A 21,300-nucleotide genomic window follows, 5' to 3' on the forward strand; every position below is an offset into this window, starting at 1 on the left:
ATATATAAAGATTATCAGGTTTTCACTGTTGAAAAAAGGAGTCAAAATATCCATGAACATGCAAATAAAAATGACTTCTCAAACACGTCACCGGAAACAACAGATTCATGAAACATTCAGTGAAAAGAAATCAGAAAATGTCATCGCATTATACCCTAATGCCATAAAACCAACCCTTGTCAGAGACAAACGCCGCGGTCCAACCCAGGCCAAAGATTCATGACAGGATGACTAATGAAATTACACATTCATGAAGAGTTCCAGTTTTGTAGCTAGTAGGTGTGTCAAGAGTGTTTTCAAGGAGACACTGAGCAGGGTCCAAATGGCAAAGCAAGCCAGCACATGGGTATGCACTCGGTGGCAGAACAAGCCCATTTAAGCTGTTTCCGTTCTCGGTTGTCTCTGTGCTATCCCCACTGCCACGCTGACACGTTTATTGTGTTGCTGAACTGCATCAGCAAAAAGGAAGGAAAGCAGGTTGTTTTCTAGACTTCTCAGTTCAATCTAATTTACTGCTTGATTTCACAAATGTTCATGCTGGCACAGTCCACAAGCAGTGCAGACATAGAAGCAGGTAGCTGGGCTGGGGAGCAGGAGGGTATGATATAAACCGATAAGCCACTAAAAGTCATTCATGAAATTATTACATTATGAGCTTTAGAGGTTTCTTTTTTTTTGGAGGGGGGGAATAGTATCAACCATGGTAGATCCTTCCCAGCTTGCTGCAAGGGGAGCAATGGGAAGGCTTACCCAGGTTTTCAGACAAGAAGTGTATGCTATGCTTCCTGTTAAAGGTAGGAATACAAAGACTGTAAATTACCTATCTGCCTTTGAGAAGGCAATCCGTATTATTATAAATTACATCAGTGTGGTTTATTGGATGTAATTTAAAGTCTTGCCTGAACTTAATAAAGCTTTAGTTACAGAGGGACATTTTTCAGAGGTAGTATCATTAAAAAAAAAACCAACACTGCACAATCATGCAACTGCATAGTTTTCATGTACAGAGGAAAAAAAAAATCTAAGGGACTAGTAAGAAAATGACTGGAAAACGGCCATAAAGTCACAGACTAGTTCTTCATCTCCTTTTATAGAGCTGGCATTCAATACCTTAGAGAGATGACATACAAGTCAGTCTGAGATAATCTTTCAACAAGTTGCTCCAAGCCAGTGATCCTGAAAATATCAAGCTTAAAAGACAGGTGCAGACAGTGACTCAGGATAGTTCCAGGGACGTGACAGGATTTCTGACAAAAAGATTCTAACGATGCCTATTTTTGATACTGAAAGAGCAGGCAGAAAACAATACAGGTGCGTAACTCCAGCCAGCCAGCTTTGCCTGATGCAGGTTCCCCTCACCAGGCCTCATCCTGACCCCCACACATGGACTGTTGTCCCAGCCTGGCCTTGACCCGTCCCTGTCCCCACGGAGGTGCCCAATGCCCCGGGCTGGGGCTGTCCCCGGCTTCCCTGTTCCCTGGCTGGGGGTAGTGGGACAAGCTCTGACTGGCCCTGAAAAATATAAAACTGAACAGGACACAAAATACCAGAGCCCAGAAACTCCTACTCTATTTCTTCATAATTAATGCACATTTTAAGAAGTGTTGGCTGACCATGTGCTTTTACGTGGGCAGTCCTTAAATCAATTGTAAAAAAAATATACACACCATTATTTCAAAGCTATCCCCATTTTTATTATTGTATAAAAAAACATTTTTTTCTGACAAACAATGGCGTGCTGTGGGTTATGTTTCATAGTTTCCTGATGAGGGTAAATCTTGCTTTTTGTCAAGGTTTTGGCAGGGAGCCATAGAAACTCATTATTCTGAGTAGTCTAAGGGGAATTATGAAACAAAGGGAATAAAAGGCTTGAATTTATTTTTAAAGCTTACTTTCTCATGTTTACATTGCTTCCAGATCTATTTTGTTTTGGAATTTTTTTACTTACTGTAAGTCTTGATACATGAAGAACAACAAAACTCTCACAGAATTTTTAGTATCACAAAACTGAAAAGTATGTTGAATGAAGGAGTCGGTCAAAAAGAGGTATTTTTTTTGGTTAACCAAAGATGTGCAAAAACTGTTAATTTTTTTTTTACTCAAATGACGGTGTATTTCCAAGCCAGTCTCAATAGGCACTGAAATGATGACTAACTTGAGTTAAAATTTGATTCAATTATTAATTTACTTCCTCCCCATCCCATAGGGACCTGCAGTCCCTGGGAATATGAGAAACCTTTTATTTGTCCCACTTAGCTAACACTGTGACATACTTTAGAACCAGTAATCCTTTGTTTCTTTTACCTACTTACTCTGTGCATGGTTTGTGGGCTTTGACGCACAGCTTATTAGCTTTTAGGGTAAATTAAAATGTAGTTTATCTACCTGTTGGCAAAATGAGTAAGTGAATACGCATCCTCTGACTTCTAAAGTGTCTAAAATGATTACACAACCCAGAAACAGCCTATGATCAAGGACTAAATAGAAATAAAAGCCACAGCTTAAGTAAAAACAGAAGTTAGGCAGAAGCAGGAATTACCCGGAAAAGTAATGGGGATCCAGTAGCATAAATTCTCATATCCTTTTTATAGGGCTCAGATGCTACCCAGAAGAAAAATGCGACTTGAAAGGAAGTCAGAGTACTCTCTCTCTGTTTGTCTGTCTTTCTTTCTGTAAAGTGGGCAGGTTAGGCTTTGAAGTCCCCCAGTACTGAAAAAGCTACAAGGCTGGCATGTTTTTATCATCTTTTTTTCTTCCTTTTTTTCTTCCCTACCCCTTCCCCCAGTATACAGTTTTGGGTTCTTGCTTAATTCAGCTTTGGGGTCTCTTGCTTTTGTCTTCCAGAAGCTGTTGCAACCACATGCTGCCTTGTCTGCGCCTGTAGCCACAGTGGAACCCTGGTTCTGTTGTTCCTCCTCCTGAGGTTCGCTCTCGTATGCTGAGTCTCAGAAAGACCTGTCCAGATTCTGGGAGTCTCTCTTTTGGGGAGGGACAGTCATTAGCTGACAGCATTAGACTACCCATCGTGTATCATTCAACACGCTTCCTTATTTGTGACCCCGCTGTTGTCAAGTTAGTGTCCGAAGGAGCTGCTGCTGAAAGTCATGTTGGGAAGCTACAGAAGACTACTGTTTCCATGCAAATAGAGAAAAATCCCAGGCCCCAACAGCACATACAGTTAAATACACGTCTCCATCATAACTCATAAGGATTTTAAAATCAGTTGCATATTTGCTGGAGTAAATAGCACACCTAATGTACAGGGGAATCTGGCAGCATTGAGTTTAACAAGGAGTGGGAAGGGAGGAACGGCGCAGGAGTTTCAGACAGGGCTTGAGTCTTCTGTCTGTGCATTATCTGACTAAAACCAGACTCTAGCCTCTAACCCATCTACCCTGCTGAGTCAGCCAGCCAGCTGGAAAACAAGCCTGGCATGAGCAGCTTTCATGAGCACCCAGAAGGCAGGCCTCCAGTCCCGACTGAGGAGGCAGGAGCGACCCACCTCGCAGGCATGCAGCCTTCCGAAGGCTTTGCAAAGGCTGCAACTACCGTGCCAGGCAGGGAGGGGAGGGCCAAGCTCCGTGCCACACCACACATCTGCCGCGGAGCAGATCCTGGTCCTGACCGTGCCGACCCACGCCGCTGCCGTGGATGGGAGCGAGCGGGACCGGCTGCAGAGGCTCCCCGGCGGAGGGGCGCAGTTCCGCCCAGCCTACGCCCCCGACGGGGAGGCGCGGGCTGTCCCTCTTACGGCCAGGCAGGCACAAAATGGGCTTTGCTCCCGTCAGGGAGGCACGGCCCAGTAACGGCCGTAACGGCCGGGGACGGCGCGCGCGACCTCCCCAGCGGGCGCGAGGACAGCCGGGGCCACACGCAACCACCCGAGCGCGACCCCGCCCTCCCGGGGCCCTTTCCGGGGCGGCCTCCAATTCCCGCCAATGGGGGCGCGGCGGAGGCCGCCACGTGACGCCCTCCCGCCTCCGGCGCCTGCGTGTGGCAAGGAGGGGCGGGGTCGGTGGGAAGCGTCGCGAGAGCGGAGGCGCGCGCCGGGGGCGGGGCAGGAGGGGGCGGGGCGGGGCGGGGCGGCGGCGGGACGCTGCGCCGCGGCGGTGACGGGGGCAGCGGGGCCGGGGCCGGGCGCTTGCTCCGTCGCTTTCGGCGGTGAAATGGCTGCGGGCGCCGGGTACTGAGGAGGCGGTCAGGTACGGGGCGCCCGCTCTTCTCCCCGCAACGATCCCCCGCTGCCTTGCCGGGGGGCGAGGGGCCCGCCGCTCCCCTCGCCGCGCAGGGCGGGGGGCAGCCTCCCGGCCTGTCAGGCGGGGCTCGCTCCCACAGGTGTCCCGCTCCCGGGGGGCGGAGGTAGGGGCCGAGCATCCCCCGCCGCCCTGCCCCGCGGGCAGGAGGCGCGGCCGGCGCCACCCCAGCGGGCTGCGTGTGGCCTGGGGCAGCGCACCTCCTGACGGGCCCGGCGGCGGCAAGCACGCAGCGGAGGGGAGGGCGCTGGTGGGGCCGGGGGACGCCCGTGTACCGCCGCGGGGAGCGGGGGGACAAGGCGGGTAACCGCCTGCGAGACCCGCGGAGCTGGGCGGGGGGGCAGCGCCCGCAGCATCCCGCCCTCCCTCCCTCCCTCCTTCCCGGAGCGCCCCTCGGTAGGCGCGGCGGCCTGCGCCCAGGGCCCGCTGGCGGGGCTGCCCGGTGACCGACCCCCCCGTCCCCCGCCCCGGCTGGGCTTGTCTGCGGTCTCGGCTGGAGCCTGGCTGCTGCTTGTGTTGTTGTGGTTGATGCGTGGAGGCTAAAGAAGTTCGCGTTACCTCCTGCCTTGGCCGGCTTGTGGTTGATGCCCACGGGTTAAGCAAGTTCGCCCCATTCTCAACGTTTTGCTGTTTAAAAGTGTCTCCTCCCCCTCCCTCCCCACATCCTCCTCCCAATTCCTTTCCTCCCTGAAGGGAACGACGAGTATTGCTCGTTTACATTCTTGGCTTTCTTTATTACCACTGAAGTACCCTTCTCTGGTTTCCCCCAATATCCAAAGGGAGGGGGGAAGTTATGAACTGTAGATCCGGTATTATAGCCTTCTTACTGAAGCTCTGAGATGCTACCAGAGTGAGACAGGGAGAAAAAAACAGAAGTTCTGTTGTATCTGGGTAAGATCAGTGGTACTAAAATCAACGGTAACACAATACACTTAATTTATCCCTGTTACACTTGGGAAGAGTCTTAAGGTACTTCATATTTGCAAGATTATTTCCAACTTGTGCAGTTAGCCTTTAGTGATAGATACTGCCAATATTTAATTAATTATTGAGAAATTAAGTATTTTTAAATAATGTTTGTCCAGGGGAATTTCTTGGTCTGCGGGCAAGATGATTTTTTGAGGCATGGTAATTGAGTTATGCCATTTTGGTTGATGTCTTGTCATTTCTTATCCTTCAGGAGTATTTTAAAATCTGTTGACAGTTGAAGAAGTATAGTGGTGGAAAGTCTTACTCAGTGTGGGAAAATAATAGATTAGATTATTCCCTCTTTCTGTTAATCATTTGGTATGATATAATCTAAAATAAAAAAAACAAAACAAAACCAAAAAATACCTCCTAAACAAGGTATTCTCTGGTGAAGTTTTCTCCGGGGAAATAAGATCACTTGAGCAAAAGCTACTGCTTAGAGAATAATACCCCCCCCAACTTAATTGGTTTAGTTGTGTTATGTACGAAATACACAACAGAATAAAGTACAGAAACATGATGTTAATTACACAAACCACAAAATCTAGACTAATGGATATTTCTGGTACATGGAGTAGTATTTTTTTCCCAGGGCGTATTTGAGAATCCAGGCCCAGGACTGGGGGGAGGGTGGGAGTGATGATTCTTAGCAATGATCTAGGCAGAGAAAATGAAGGATTCTTTTGAAATTGGTGAAGCTTGGTATTCACGTCATGCTTCTATGTGACAAAAATACAATGTAAAACAATTAGATCCAAAGAAGAAAAAGAAGATCCAACCTTTCATAACTGTCGTTAACACTGACCGACAATGATGTATTCCCCACCCACCCCCACCCCCCCTTTTCTTAGTGTGGATGTGGCTGTGGTCAAGACAACTTCTCATTTTATAAATGGACTTTTTCAAGACTGCCAGCCCAATTAGTGAAAGTGATAAATCATTAGAAATGAGAAATAGAGAAGGATCCATTGGACTATTCTGCCTGCTTGTCAGTGTAGACTTGTTTGATTTGGTTTTCAACAGCAGTTGTTTTGCTAAGGTTATAAAAGAGCGCATATTGTTGTTTTTAAGGTATTTTAAATTTCATATTTGGAATGAATCTTTGAAAGCTCAGTATTTGGTTAAACTTGGCTTTTGCAAATCATCAACAAAGTTCTTTTGGCTGCTTCAGGTCATTGTGCTTAAGACAAAAAAAAAGTACTTTTTCTTTAAAAGAAAGAGGTCTTTTTTTTAACAGTACTACAGCAAAAATACTTTTTTGAAACATAATCGTAGATATAGTGTTGTCATCGTCTAGAATCTTTTATTGGAAATATAATTTATTAAGAACATATTACATATAGTTCAAATTTATTGCCTATACGGTTCAAATACCTCGTGTCCTTGTATACCTTTGACATAGGTGTGCACATGTACACATATGCCCGTATAGCTATTTAAGAGATTTACTCAGCACATTTACTCTTTACAGACAAAAGATAAATTTTCTTCCTTTCTGTCAGCTAGTGATTGTCAATGCACACTGACTTTTAATAAATTTAGGCATAGGATAAATTTATACAAAGAGATGAAATCCATGGTAAAATTCTTGCTGGCTTCCCTTAAGCTGATTATTTAATTTTGCTCCTTATGTATATTCAAACAAGATTAGAAAAGCTAACGAAGTGCTTATTACATGGTCTGATGAGAAGGGTGTTCATCAACAAAACACTGGAAAGGTGGATTTAAGGTGATCCAACTTGCTAGAAAAGTAGAGATGATTAAACTTGGTGTAGGTATTTATCAGTTATTTGCATGATCAATTTTTTTCTTTTTTTGGGTGTCTACTGATAGTTATTCAGTAATAGGAAAGTCCTGTTCATCTTACATCTGATACTTCTACCATTTATTCCCCCTTTTTTTGAATTTACAGTAGGAGGAAATTAAATTTGATAATCAAATACAATATGCAGAAGTAAAAATAATATTAAGTGATAGGTTTTATTTACACAAGAAATGAGCTATTTCCAGGCTGTTTTGTTTGTCGGGGCTTTCACTTCCCTTCCAGTTAGTTTTAGTTTTGGTGCTTCTCAGATGATTGGACCATTGTTCTTTTGAAAATGGATAATAATTTTATATATTGAAAACAACACTTTCAGGTTTTGTTGCATTGTTGGACAAGTGGGATGTTTCCGATTTCTCTGAAATGGATGACGGAGAGCTGAGATGCTGTAGGTGCTGGGGAGAACCTGTATAATTCAAGTACTGAAAGACAGGATGCAGGCAAGAGAAAATGGTTATGGTGGTGTGTTGATAAACCAGTACGGTTTCTATCCAGCATTTTTCAGAGTCTTTGTACTGTGATTTACAAGGCTGTTGGTTTCATGAGGTAGGTGACACTGCAGGTGGCTCTGTGTTGATGTTCATGCCTCCAGAGTTTGCTAGCTGATGCCACAGGAAAATACTTAACCTACTGCCTGAAGGCAGTGTAACTGTAGACTACTGTGCCTGAGTAAATACTGCGGGACCCAACAGGGTTGTGAAGTCATCTCCGTGATTTTGCTGTGCCGGGCTTCTGCCGCAAGGAGCAATCAGTCCAAAAATGTAGAGCTCAAGTAACTGACTTGACCCTGTGTGAGAAACCAGCTTTTTCCGTGGAGGGCTCTTCTTAGGACAAGGATATGTCTACGAGTATTTCCCTGATACGATTAGATTAACAGAGTGGATTAGCCATTTAAGATAGAGCAGTAGGGACCAGTGAGGTGGGATTCTTTTTCTTTCATGATATTGTTTCATGGCTTTTTTTTTTTAAACACACGAGTCTCAACAGAAGCACTGTTGCATTTTTTTAATCTTCCACCCATAGAAGTTTGCTATGATTTGAGTTTTTTGCTTGTATTTACTATATTTATATGTAATATATATAAAGTGTAATGCATACCTAGCTCCTTCATGGCATTGTGTTAATTTTCCAAACTTCAGACATCCAGTTAAGAAAGATTCTGTGCTCCAGTGAATAAAATGTTGCAGTTTATTTACATAAGTGTAACTTTTTTTTCTAAGATTGTAGCAAGTTCATCTTCATGAAAGAAAACAGAAATCAAGTTGGAATGTGAATAGATGTACCTAATAATCTCTTGCTATTGTATTCTTGAGGAGGTTTTACTTCTATAGGTGCTGGGGGAGGGAAGATGAAGAATGCAATTACTTGATGCCACTACTCGTCATCTTCTTTAAATTACATATACTCAAGAACAGACCAATATAAAGATTTCATAGAATTGTTAAGGTTGGAAAAGACCCTTAACATCATCAAGTCCAACCGTCAACCTAGCACTGCCAAGTCCACCACTAAACCATGTCCTCGAACACCACGTCTATCCTTCTTTTAAATACCTCCAGGGATGGAGACGCAACCACTTCTCTGGGCAGCCTCTTCCAATGCCTAACTACCCTTTCGGTGAAGAAGTTTTTCCTAATACCCAACCTAAACTTCCCCTGGCACAGCTTGAGGCCGTTTCCTCTCGTCCTATCGCTTGTTACTTGGGTGAAGAGACCGACCCCCACCTGGCTACAACCTCCTTTCAGGTAGTTGTAGAGAGCAATAAGGTCTCCCCTCAGCCTCCTCTTCTCCAGGCTAAACAACCCCAGCTCCCTCAGCTGCTCCTCATAAGACTTGTGCTCTAGAGCCTTCCCCAGCTTCACTGCCCTTCTCTGGACACGCTCCAGCACCTCGATGTCCTTCTTGTAGTGAGGAGCCCAAAACTGAACACAGTACTCAAGGTGCGGCTGCACCAGTGCCGAGTCCAGGGGCACTATCACCTCCCTGGTCCTGCTGGCCACACTATTCCTGATACAGGCCAGGATGCTATTGGCCTTCTTGACCACCTGAGCACACTGCTGGCTCATGTTCAGGCAGCTGTCAACCAACACCCCCAGGTCCTTTTCCGCCAGGCAGCTCTCCAGCCACTCCTCCTGAAGCCTGTAGCATTGCATGGGGTTGTGGTGACCCAAGTGCAGGACCCAGCACTTGGCCTTGTTGAATCTCATACAGTTGGCCCCGGCCCAGTGATCCAGCCTGTCCAGGTCCCTCTGTAGAGCCTTCCTACCCTCCAGCAGATCAACACTTCCACCCAACTTGGTGTCATCTGCAAACTTACTGAGGGTGCACTCGATCCCCTCATCCAGATCATCAGTGAAGATATTGAACAGGACCGGCCCCAGTACTGAGCCCTGGGGAACACCACTTGTGACCGGCCGCCAACTGGATTTGACTGCATTCACCACCACTCTCTGGGCTTGGCCGTCCAGCCAGTTTTTAACCCAGCGTAGAGTGCACTTATCCAACCTGTGAGCAGCCAGCTTCTCCAGGAGAATGCTGTGGGAGACGGTGTCAAAGGCCTTACTAAAGTCCAGGTAGACAACATCCACAGCCTTCCCCTCATCCACTAAGCGGGTCACCTTGTCATAGAAGGAGACCAGGTTAGTGAAGCAGGACCTCCCTTTCATAAACCCATGCTGGCTGAGCCTGATCCCCCGGTTGTCCCGCACGTGCCACCTAATGGCACTCAAGATGATCTGCTCCATGACCTTTCCCGGCACTGAGGTCAGGCTGACAGGCCTGTAGTTCCCCGGATCCTCCTTCCAAGTTTAAATACGTGCTTGAGATGAGATTAAGAAAACCAAGCTGGTCAGCTCTGCAAGGGAGACCTGTAATTTGATGTCTTGGTGCTTATTTTTTATTTTGCAGTCATTTTTACATGCATTTGCTCCTTACCTGGTTTATTTTGAGTCTAGGAGTTCTTTTTCCTGGCTACATTGTGTGACCATGGGAAAAGATGAAGTATTAAAACTTCCATTGAGCTTAAAAGCTGACCACATGCCTTCTGTCTTTATTAATACCCTGTAGTTATTGCCTGTTTTGGAGGATGTAGAGATGAATGAAACAGACTAGATTATTCTGTTTCTTTTCATTGCTGCTGATTGAACAGGGAAACTTGAAAAACTTGTTTTGATTTAATTGCTATTTTTTTTTGTTGTTGTTCTTGTTGTTAGAATTAGACTTAAGATCAGTAGGGGGGTAGCTGACTCGAGCAGAAACTCTTCTGACCTGCTTTGGTGAAGTAAGAGTGCTGGTAAATGCATCTTTGGTCCCTTGTGTTTTGCCAGCAGAGACAGGACTGTCCAGAGTGGTGCCAGAGAACAAGACTGTTGATACATGTTAGCCTAAACAGGAGTCACATCTGTTTGTCTGTAGTACTTATAGTTGACAGAAATAAATAGGCCAGTTGGTTGAGTGGGTAAGCAGTACGTTTTCCTCTCGAGATTGTTGAAGGGTACTTCCAGTGCGTTGTATGGTACAGGAATCTGCTGATAAACTTCACCAGAATATCAGTGATAGGGAAACAATATTTAATGTCATGTTCCTCCCCCCGGCCAGTGCAGCCTTGAAATCTACTTAAAGAAAAATGTTCAAACTAACTGTAAGGTGGGTGTTTTATGTTTTGTGCACTGTTTTAAAAATCATTAAGGCAGTACTTTTTGAAAGGCAACAGTCATTATGGATGGTGTGCTGTTTAATCTTCCTCAGTTTTAAAATGCCTTTAAATTGTTTTTATTGGTTCTTGTTTTGTCTACTTGCATTTTCAAAATGTATACAAACTAAACAGGGTAACATAAAATAATCAAGTATAAATGTTTTTCTTAGGTATTTTTGAGGTGACTTCTTTCATCGAATACTAAGTTTGGTAAAATCATGGATATGTACGCCAGGGCTCAGGGAAATCGAATGAAACCAAGAATATCTGTGAAAAAGGTAATTATCTGTATTTTAAAAAAAAATTATTTTGGAGCTTTTCGCTTTTTATCAGAACAGTCTAATAATGAACCAAGTGAACTGGTAGGCTTGTTGCTTTTGGGTTTTTTTTCCCTTATATGTTTTAATTTTGGTTGTCTAACATTTCAAGGGGGCGAAGAAATTGCCTTTGCTTTATGCTTTGGCATATTTAGCATAGTTGAACTGGGACACAGTATAATTTAAGAAAGGGGTGCATGGTTTTGCCTTTTGTCTTTGCCTTTTGTTTTAAGGTGATACGAAATAATGATGTATTTATTTGCTAAAATTTGCCTTGTTTTATTTTGAACACAGATTTTTCAAGTTTATATGTAATAAATTAAAACATAAATATGTAGTGTTCATTGAAAACTGTTCTGTGAAGTCTGTGTTAGGACTTACTGTAATATCTTTATCTTTAGATCTTGGTTTCTTGACTGGCTTATCCTTGTGTTTACATGAACTTCTAGACAGTGCTTTAGTGAAAAAAAAAATATGTCTAACACTTATGGAAGATATTAGTGGTTTGTGGTTTTTTTTTTCCCCAACAGCATTTATTTATTTATTTATTTATTCTTTTAAATTTTGTCACTTTAGCTTGGAGAACGTAAATACTCTTCCTCAAATTTTCTTGCAACTTCTATAAGCATTTACTCAAATGAAAGTTGCAGTTTATCCTGAAGGAACAAATTTATTTATCCAATCATATTTCTCAAAGTAGTTGAATACAGATGAGTATTTTTCTAGATCTTTCTTGGTTACTAATGAATTCTTCACTCGCAAGTGTGTGCAACGCTTAAGAGGAGAAACTGAGCAAGGAAGTGTATTGTCACATGAGAATTCCATTATTTTATTCCATAAGCAGATTTTGTTGTTTTAAGGGAACAGTGTCAGTGGTATAGGTCCTGTAGTAATTACTTGAAGGCAAAGGTAAGCATTATGGGACTGCCAGGCAGGTAATCAGTTGTTCCGGTCCTGATACAGAATGTTAACTGCCATACATTAAGCAGTTTGTAATTATGGGTGATAGTCTTTCACTTTGAGACACACAGTATAAAAACTTTTATTTTATTGGTTTATGAGAAATCTTTAGCTCAAATAGAGTTCTTTAACTACAGTCAAGTCATTTTGTATTCTTAACCTGAACATAAACTGGATTTTTGGAGGACTTTTTTAGTCTGCCCTTAAATAAAAAAAAAAACAACAACCCCCTAGGTTTTTAGACCTTTGTGTTGCAGAAACATCTTTCTCATAATGACAGTGACCAGTGATTTCTCCATGATTCTAATGGTTGCCTGAAACATTAGCTCTGTGAACTGCTCTGTTAATTGCCATTGAGCATTCTGGACTGTGTGGTTCTAGGAACGTGAAGTCGACCCTTCTCGGGTGTCTTGCAGAATTGTACATTTTCATACAGCCAGACTCCAGTGTTCTGATCTATGGCTGCCTTCTCTTGATGTTTCCCTGAGGGGCAGCTACTTAGATTATAGTATGGAACTTACTTTCTTTCTCACAGAGCCAGGCAGTAGGGTGGTCAGAATCGCACTATGTTTCATCTTCTGTTGATTCACAGCTTGTGGTCTGATTTGTGTCCTCTTTGTAATACTTCACAGGAATTGTTGCAGTACTAGCTCTTAAAAGTCAGTGCACGGTTGTGGTATGCACATTTAAAGCCTGAGTTTCCATTTTTATAAAATTACTTCAAAATATTCAGTCCATTTAAATCTTACAGCACATGAAATCAGGAAGAGCTGTTTTGTTACTTAAGAGCAGAGTAAGCATGATTCTCCAGCAGTGGACTTGATTTCTCCGCAGATCATGGCATCTTACAGGTTTGTGGGTTATTTGAAATGTTAGAAAGCAGTTGTGTAAAATAGTTCACGAGACCGATAGAATTTCCTCCGGTGTACTGTGAAGGATCCATAGATAATGACTTCTTGATTTGCTGACCACAATGCAAAACTTTGAATTGCCCATTTGAGCTAGAGGCAGGATGAGGATTTTCATTGTTCAGGTGTGTCTTGCTCTGTGCACATTTGAGGATATTTGTGTTTTTCCCCTAGTATGACTTAGTAGGTCTGAAATCTGTGCTCGCTCCTATTGAAATAGGATTTCTCGCCAGATGTGACTTTCAGATTTCTGTGAGGAAGGAGTATACAGGCCTAGCAAGTGGAGCCTTATAGATTGCTTGGGGTTTTTTGCCCGTATGTCTATGTATGTTGGAAGTAGTTGTACTATTTATAAAAACAAATGACATCCTCTTGTTGAAGATGACCGCTTGTCCTTATCTAAACTGAGTTGATAGTCTTGGGAACTTGCTGGTTTTCAGTTGTTGATGTAGTTGCGTGTCTCCTAGACTGGGGTTGTGAGAGAACTTGCTTCCATTGTCTGTTGGATAGGAGGATTTCTCTGAAATTGAGTGCAGTCTTTTGCAGTCACAAGCACAATTTTGATAAGAATATGAAAAAGTTATTAAATATAGTCTCAAAATTAATGAGGGGAGATTAAAAAAACCCCAAACTACTGTTTTTAAGTCTTTTTGAACCACACTGCTGTAATAGCTAAGAATCTTATGAATTTCAGGCTGAAGCTATTCACAGCAAATTTATACCTGTTTGTTCATGGATGTCATTTTTCTTCAGCTTTTATAGTTATTTTTCTTTTGCTGATGTTCACCCTCGTGATGTTTTTACAGTTGGTGATCTGTCCTCTGGTAGCCTTGTTTTTTGGAAACTCTGTAAACTAAGGTTTTAGTCTACTTTTGTATGAAAGCCTCTGCATTCCAGCGATTATCCTTCATAGTCCTACTTTCTGTGCTTGTTGTGAGTTAATCTTCTTTTTACATGTGGATGATACTGTATGTGCAATTACACAGGACTTGTAAGTGACTCTGATGATGTCAGTTCTTTTACTAAAGGATGTGTACTAGGGGCATGTTTGCTCTTTTCAGTGCTGTATCATATTGACCATTCATTGCTGTACCATGATCAAGAAGTCAACTAAGGTCTCTTATTTCCCAACTTGTGAATTCGCAATTCTATTTTAAAGCTTGCTTTTAGTTTTTAAGGACATTGTACTTCATATGGTTGCATTTTAAAATACTTTCGCATTGAGCAAGTTCTTCCTGTATGATATGCTATTCTTCCTCTTAACTGATGACTCCTGTTTACTTTGACTTATCATCAGATTTCATCTATATATTTACTTTTTTTTCCCATTATATTTATTAATCATGATGATGCTTGACTTCAGTCTCAAGATAAATTTTGAGGAAGTTGGTTATTGGCTTACTGACCTACATCTCCTATATCCTCAAAAAAACCCCTTTCCTAACTCCATTTAGGCAAAATTTTCTTTTCCAGAAACAGCTCTTGAAGTAAACCCTGTCTTTTTCTGGTTTTGTTAACTCTTCATATATTTCAGTGTAAATAATATGTGGAAGTCCAGATAGATGAGATCTTTTCTCTATGTCTGTATTGTGCCTGTTAATCTCCATATCTTTGTTCTTTCCATGTTCTGAACTCTTACATTCATTAATATGATCTTAAAAACACACATCACTTCCTTCCTCCTCCTTTTTTAAATATGGTTATTTTATCTCTTCAGTTATGTAGGGCCACCATCAGTGTGCTACCAGACCTACATATAGTCTTGTATGCTGATTCTTCCAGACCTGAAGGAGATCTTTCCAGTTGTTGCATCTTTCTTCTTCTTCAACTTTGTATTCTCCAAAATCTTGAATTTTCCTTCGCCTCAACTATAGTAGCTCCTAATACCTTACTCCTGTTCTAGTTATCCATCCTGCCTTTTCTTTCAGGATGTTAAACTAGGGAAAAATACTTGCTTATAAATAAGGTATATGTAGTAATTTGTAGCCTTAGAAAACCTATCTACTAGAGAATAATGATAAGCCCTTGTCAAACTGGATCACTGTTGATCTGCAGAAAATTAGCAATTCACATTGCATGACTCTTGCTGTGACTGATTAAGCTATTGTAGAAGCTGAAAATGAGGCATTTCAATGTGCTTGCTTGACTTCACAAATGACTTTTGTATGAGATGAATGGGGGATCTACTGGGGGGAGAGTCTTTGAGCAATATTGGTATTATAGCCCACCTGTAAATCTGGAAGATCCAGAGAATCAAAGAGAAAGACACTGCCAGCATACTTTGGAAAGCACAAAGATAATAGTACTGAAGTGTGGAGGTAAATTGCAACTAAACGTGGGGACAAAGGAATAGATGAAAGTGGAAATTAGATTAATAGTTCATTAATTTATTTTGTATGACCCAAAAACTGCCTTAAATGAATTTTAAAATAGTTCAGCTGTTACTTTTCCACAAAAATTACTGTTTTGACTGCTTTAATGTTACTTGGCCTTGGCTGTAAGAGTGGTAGTCTGGGCCTTGTTTGTTAACGTTCTGAAATATATTTTGGTAATGTCAATGATCCCAAAGTGAAGTTTCTATTTTGCTTTTGTCTACGCATTCTAGAAATACTTTACTAATTTTGTATCACTATGAGCACAAGGATGGTGATGCTGGCCATGCTATAATAATTGGGCTTCTCATGCAGTAGTACTTGATACCATATTTTTCTACAGGGCGGAGAATCTTTTTTGAGGTTTAACTGTAATAGGTAAATCACTTTTTACCATAAACAGATTGTTTTTGCTGTGGGAGTATCAGAAACGCAAAACATTCTCTGACTCAGTTTGGCTATCTAGCACTTCTAATATTGTTTAAGAAGCTATGCAAATTTCAAATAATTTGTCGTAAGTTGGGCATACTGATTTCTCATTTCATTTTTAACAGGACAATCATATAGGGAATAAATAACTGGATTAACAATTCATAACCACATCATGATCTTATTTTTCTTCTTAATCTTACCACTTGCTAGAGAAGATGACAATTTTAAAATAAAAAAAAGGTTGCTAACTTCCTAAAAAAAGTGAGAGGATGTTTTCTTTTTTACGAACTGAGTGAACCAGTTTTTGTTGTTGTTCTGTCGTCTTGATTTAGTTGACTTCAGATACCAGTGAAGATAATTCTTTTGTTCTGCTGCACTTCGTTACACTGGGAGAAGTTCTTAGATTCTTAAGCCTTTTTTAGCCATCTGTGGGCGATTGCATGTCACCATAAGTGTAAATAAAAGAAATGTTACAAGAAGTAATTACATGGGGTTAAGTTATAATTCTTTCATATTCTTCAAGGAACAGGGACGGAGAATGTGTGTGGATTTTCTTGGTGGCTTTGTTTGTTTGTTTGTTTTCTTCCCCTCTGACTTTTGAAGCCACCTTCATTACTTTTCTTGGCTCAATGTGCTTTTCATCCTTTTTAAGGAAAAGCTGATGGAAAAGTTCTATATAAAGGCTCTGATGCAAGGAATAGAAGGGGCTTGGATTTTTTCTTGGATTCATCTGTTTCTTTTTTCAAAGTTTGCATGTTCTCATCTTTTTTTTTAAAATACAGAACGGTCAACTTCTTTTGGAATAAAAGTTTTGCTTGAAGAAAACAACTTACCCATTTCAATTCCATGTCCTGAAGTAAATTTCAACTTGAAACCTGGTGATTTATATACAAAGTGATTTGAAACAGTATTTAGAGTAGGGAAACCTATGGGGGGCAGGGGATAGATGGATGGGCCCTGTATCCAAACCTGAAAATGTGTTTTCTTTGTCTTATTTTTTTTTTCATTGTTTTTCAGAGTTTTGGTGAAGGTGTACTGCGCTCTATGAAGTCACTGCTACACAGCAGAAAAGAGTTATGCAGTGTATCAGCAGACGAATGTCTAAATCGGGATGAACAAGATAATTTTATTGAGGTTTGGCATAACCTGACCATTTATATATATTTTGTGGCTATGATAGTAAGTAGCTTGTAGCAGTATGGGAAGTTGCAGGATAGTAAATGTGAACAATGCTGCAAGTTTCTGTCTGTAAAATCTGTACCCCCTATTGTCATTCTTGAATTCACTCACTGTAGTCTTGAAAAGAGCTGTAACATTTCAAGGTGACATTTCTCTGCTTTGTAGGATTTGTGAAACTAAAAAAACCCAAAGCGTGTAGATGGATGATTCTGTAAGAATTGTATAACTGGGTGTACTGGATTTGTGAGCACTCCTGTGATGCAGGTGGTATGGATGGTACCCTAATAAAGTAGCAGAACATCTTGATCCAGGTCTGAAGATAAGAGTTTGCTCTTGTTTGCCCTGTGCTCCGCACTAAAAGCTGAAGCCTCAACATTGCAGATCTGGACTGCCTTTTACATTAATACAGATGGGCCAAAAGCTGAACAAGGTCTGGAGAGAAGAGAAGTAGACCTGGACAGAATGCAGGACTGTCTAGGTAAATCTCAAGCTGTGAGGAGGAATGGCTAGAGCTGTTTGAGTTAGAAGACTAACAGCAGCTTCTCCAAAGGGAAAAAAAAAAAAGCAAGAAGCAATGTGTACCATGTATCTCATATTAAATGTTTGAGAAGACTACTAAGTGGTAGTTGACAGGCCTGACAAGGAGCTTAAAGAAGGAGAGGGTGACCTGAACTGGCCAGGCAGAGGAGCTGAGATAGGGGAAATGAAGCAAAAAAGACTCAGGAAGTGGTTGGAGAAGACTGATCATTGGATAAGGAGTAGCAGTTGGAAGGGAAGAGGCAGATTGTGTGACCAGCAGAAATGAGTTAGGATTGCCTGGATAACACCAGGGTTTTTGGGACTGGCGAGGATGGTGAGGCTGTGACTGTATGAAACATTTGGGGAGCAGGCCAGAGGCTGAATTTGTGAAAGATGAAGAGCTGTGACAGATTAGAGGTAAGGAAGAAGAGTTAAGCAGTGGAGGAGCGGGCAAAAGCTTGACTGTGTCTGTTCAGACAGACCATGCTCTTGAATCTGCGACACCCCTCAAACATCGCCTTCCACCTCCCTTTTTTTTTCTTGTAGCAAATACCTGGCAAATAGCTGGCAATGTGTTTTACATGCCTGTAATTATGTCCCTATGGAGAAAGATTGCTGACTATATTTAGTTGCCTTATTAGCTCAAGCAATTAAGAGCCCTCTGGTTGAAACGTAAGAGGGTCAATATCCTGCCACAGAACAGGTATTTTTTTCTTATAAAAATATAGGGAAAGACACCTATATGCAGAGTAATGTTAAAAGAACATTATTAGGACTGCGAAGATAATTACTCAGACTTACAAAAACCAGAATTTAGGTTTCCTGTACCATTTAAATTCATTTCCTCTGTACCCATGGGTTATGATAACCTTCAGGTACAGCGTCTCATACTATTTTTAGTTTAAAGAAAAGGCTTCTGTTACCAACTGTTGGCCTTTCTATTTCCCTGGCCTACTCCTCAACAGCTTTTGACCTGGTGTACTAATTTCAGACATGTTCGAGATCTTAAAAGGTGATTATTTTTCTGTGAAAAATGGAGTTTGGGCACAATAAAGAAATCCAAATTAGTGTTGTCACTGAGGCAAAAATAGGCAGACTCAGTAGTGGTGTGGTCTCTTTGACAGCGATCTGCTGGCCCATCAGTGTACATGTGGACTCGTTGGCCTTCATTTGTATGAAGCTATGACTCCTGCATACTGCCTGTCTTGCACAATGAGTTATCCCATGGGAGAAGGAAAGGGTTGGAATCATTATCTCGCGGAAGAGGAAAGGGCACGTAAGAAGACAAAAGAAAAAACGCCCACTAAAAAAAACCAACCTACCGAAAAAACCCCAACAGCAACAAACCCTAAAGCCTCCCAAAATGTTCTTCAGAGAACTTTTTTTCCAAGTCCTTTAAATTGTTTGCTATTTTGCCCCTTCTGTGGAGGAATTCAGTTCATATTGTAGATACTATACAGATAAAAGGATGTAGGAGTTGAAAGGTGTCTTGCAGATACTGTGCAGATAAAAGATTTAGGAGTTGAAGAAAAGATGTAGGTGTTGAAGGGTACATTGCTCAAACAGGGTTGTTTCGTAGTTAACACAATGAATATGGTGTTGGAGACCTGTAATTTGTCGGGAGCTATTTGGAATGCTACTGAAAAGCATTGTTTCATTTATAATTTTGTCATAATTGAAATAAAGATAAGTGGATGTAGACAGGAAGATCTTTTCTGGGGGCACAGTAGCTTCCCAGCATGAGACCCCCTGAAATAAACCAGTCAGCATTTTTAATATTAGTATGATTTCATTTTAAAAGAAAGTTTGCGGGTTTTTTTTTTTGGTCACACATTGAAAAAACACATTCAAAACTCAAATATAGTTCAAAACAGAATTGTTTTTCAGCCATTTTGTTTTCTAGATTTGTTCCATTCATAGATTCTATGTATGCACAAGCAAGTAGCTGAACCAGTTAATAATAAGTGATTATAAACATATTGATGTTCTTTACTGTTTTTAAACTTGAGAACCGATTACCTTACAGTAACGGAGTAGCTGCTATAAATTTAGTGTGAGCTGTGACTTCAATGCATAAAATTGTCTGTTGCGTAGTGCTCTGAAATAATTGAATCCAAGTCATATCAAACTTAAGTCGAAACATCAGTGGAAGTATTTAATTTTTGTGCTTTATTCCATATCTACAAAATGGAAGCAAAATTTATTTTCTTACAACCTTGTTTTGAAAATAAATGCTTTGAGATTTTTTTGGAGCATGCAGATACACTATTGATTTGTCATTAGGAAAATACTAAATGAGAACTGACAAAATCTGATGTTTGAAACAAAGTTTCAGTGGTGGATGTAAAATAGATCATCATCTGACACTGAAGAATGAAGGTAAGACAAAATACTGACTCTCTTTGGTCTGTTTGTGTTGAATGATACAAGACACCTGTAAACAGAAGCGAGGGAGAATATGTGATAAAATATCTCCCCTGTCCATAAGCACAAAAACCTGAGGTAATGCTGACATTTCTGACATATTCCAGGTTCTTGAGCCTGACAAGACCTTTTTTATTTGAGGTTGAATATTTCTGTTCTTTTACTTCAGGGGTTTATCTGCTTGCATATTGCATGCAAACATGTGGCTTAAATAATCTGTTTTGGTTTGGCCTTAGGCTAATCGATTTACATGGTAGATTGTATAATGTGTTGACGTTATGCTCACTTCAGTATATCCAAATGCATCACAGTTAGTTAGCATGGACAGATTTCAGACTGGAACTGTTTTATGTGTGTCCAGCTTGAAGCAAAGACAGATGAGCACTTATCTTTGCAAAATCATATTTATTTTAACAGATGTAGTGAGACATATGTGTGTTGCTCAACGTACACCAGCCAATAGGCCACTAGAAAAATTTCTGTGTAGTGGGTATTAAATGTTTTATATGCTCTTTAGTTTGATCTGACCTTTCATAAGTCAAATAGCATAGCAGTACTGTTCTTTGTGTAAGACTATGTGCTACTGTTTGAGCAAGCTATGCTACCCTAAGGTACGGTTTTCACAGCAGTAGAATGAAGCTTTATGGTAAAGCTTGCTGAATTTTTAACTCTTAAGTACCTGCAGAAAACGAAAAATTTTCTGTACTTCAATATGTTTATGTATTTATTTTACAGATTACATTTATAGGTTTTGCTGAAGAGATGGGCACTGCTCATTTGCAGGTACAGTATATATCTATCTATATTGGAAAATAATGTTCTTCAGCACTAGTGATTTCTTCTAAGTAGTACATAATTTTTTAGATAGAGTAATTTTGGTGTTCGAGAAATGAAACATTATTTACCTTAAGCATTTAAAAATCTAAGTTTTAAATATAATTGAAAGGTTGAAAAGTAATTATTTTGATATGATCATCAGTGTTTTATATGTATTTAAAATATTACCTGGGCCAGTCTTTGTATTGGAATAGTGTGGAATAGCTTACTTAAATTGGGAGGGGAGTGGATTTTTTTTTTGGGGGGGGGGGGAGTTTCAGGAGGGGGGAATGGGGTGTTTTCTTTTGTTTTTTGTTTTTTTTTTTTGTTAAAAACCTGTGTGTATCAGTATTTTGGTTTGTAACCTTCTCCTTAACAGAGTTGTGCTTATTAATATCATGCAGTTATCATCTGCAAAGCTAAAACTTTACTGAATTGACTGCTAGCTGTGAATTGCTGGTGGGGGACCAGGAGTCAGTATTATGGTTATGCCTTAAGATATTATTCTGGAGAGTTAGATAAGGAAACATTGTTTTAAAAGGGGAAGTGTAGCAAACTAGGGGGATTGTGCCATGCCATTTTAAGAAGTTAAGGATTTAATCTTCCTGTGCAATTTACACATCAGTATAACCCAT

General features: G+C 40.9%; 1 protein-coding gene across 14 annotated transcripts in view; it reads left to right on the top strand.

Moving 5' to 3' along the window:
• Nucleotides 1-4,070: 4,070 nt before the first annotated feature.
• AKAP11 (A-kinase anchoring protein 11) overlaps nucleotides 4,071-21,300 on the top strand; it is a 56,107-nt gene continuing 38,877 nt past the window's right edge. For 9 of the 14 annotated variants that reach the window (XM_087756746.1, XM_087756733.1, XM_087756732.1 and 6 more), the window contains exons 1-4: nucleotides 4,071-4,202; nucleotides 10,909-11,016; nucleotides 16,745-16,861; nucleotides 20,585-20,632. In XM_087756746.1, the coding sequence (XP_087612872.1) occupies nucleotides 10,957-11,016; nucleotides 16,745-16,861; nucleotides 20,585-20,632 (225 nt within the window). In that variant the 5' untranslated portion in view covers nucleotides 4,071-4,202; nucleotides 10,909-10,956. Of the gene's footprint in view, nucleotides 4,203-10,908; nucleotides 11,017-16,744; nucleotides 17,385-19,708; nucleotides 19,805-20,584; nucleotides 20,633-21,300 lie in introns of those variants that run through there. The other 5 variants (XM_087756743.1, XM_087756742.1, XM_087756745.1 and 2 more) reach the window with 5 other exon arrangements.

The sequence above is a fragment of the Nipponia nippon genome, unplaced genomic scaffold (assembly GCF_047370975.1).
Source record: "Nipponia nippon isolate SJK-2023a ecotype South Korea unplaced genomic scaffold, ASM4737097v1 scaffold_2, whole genome shotgun sequence".
NCBI classification, from domain to species: domain Eukaryota; kingdom Metazoa; phylum Chordata; class Aves; order Pelecaniformes; family Threskiornithidae; genus Nipponia; species Nipponia nippon.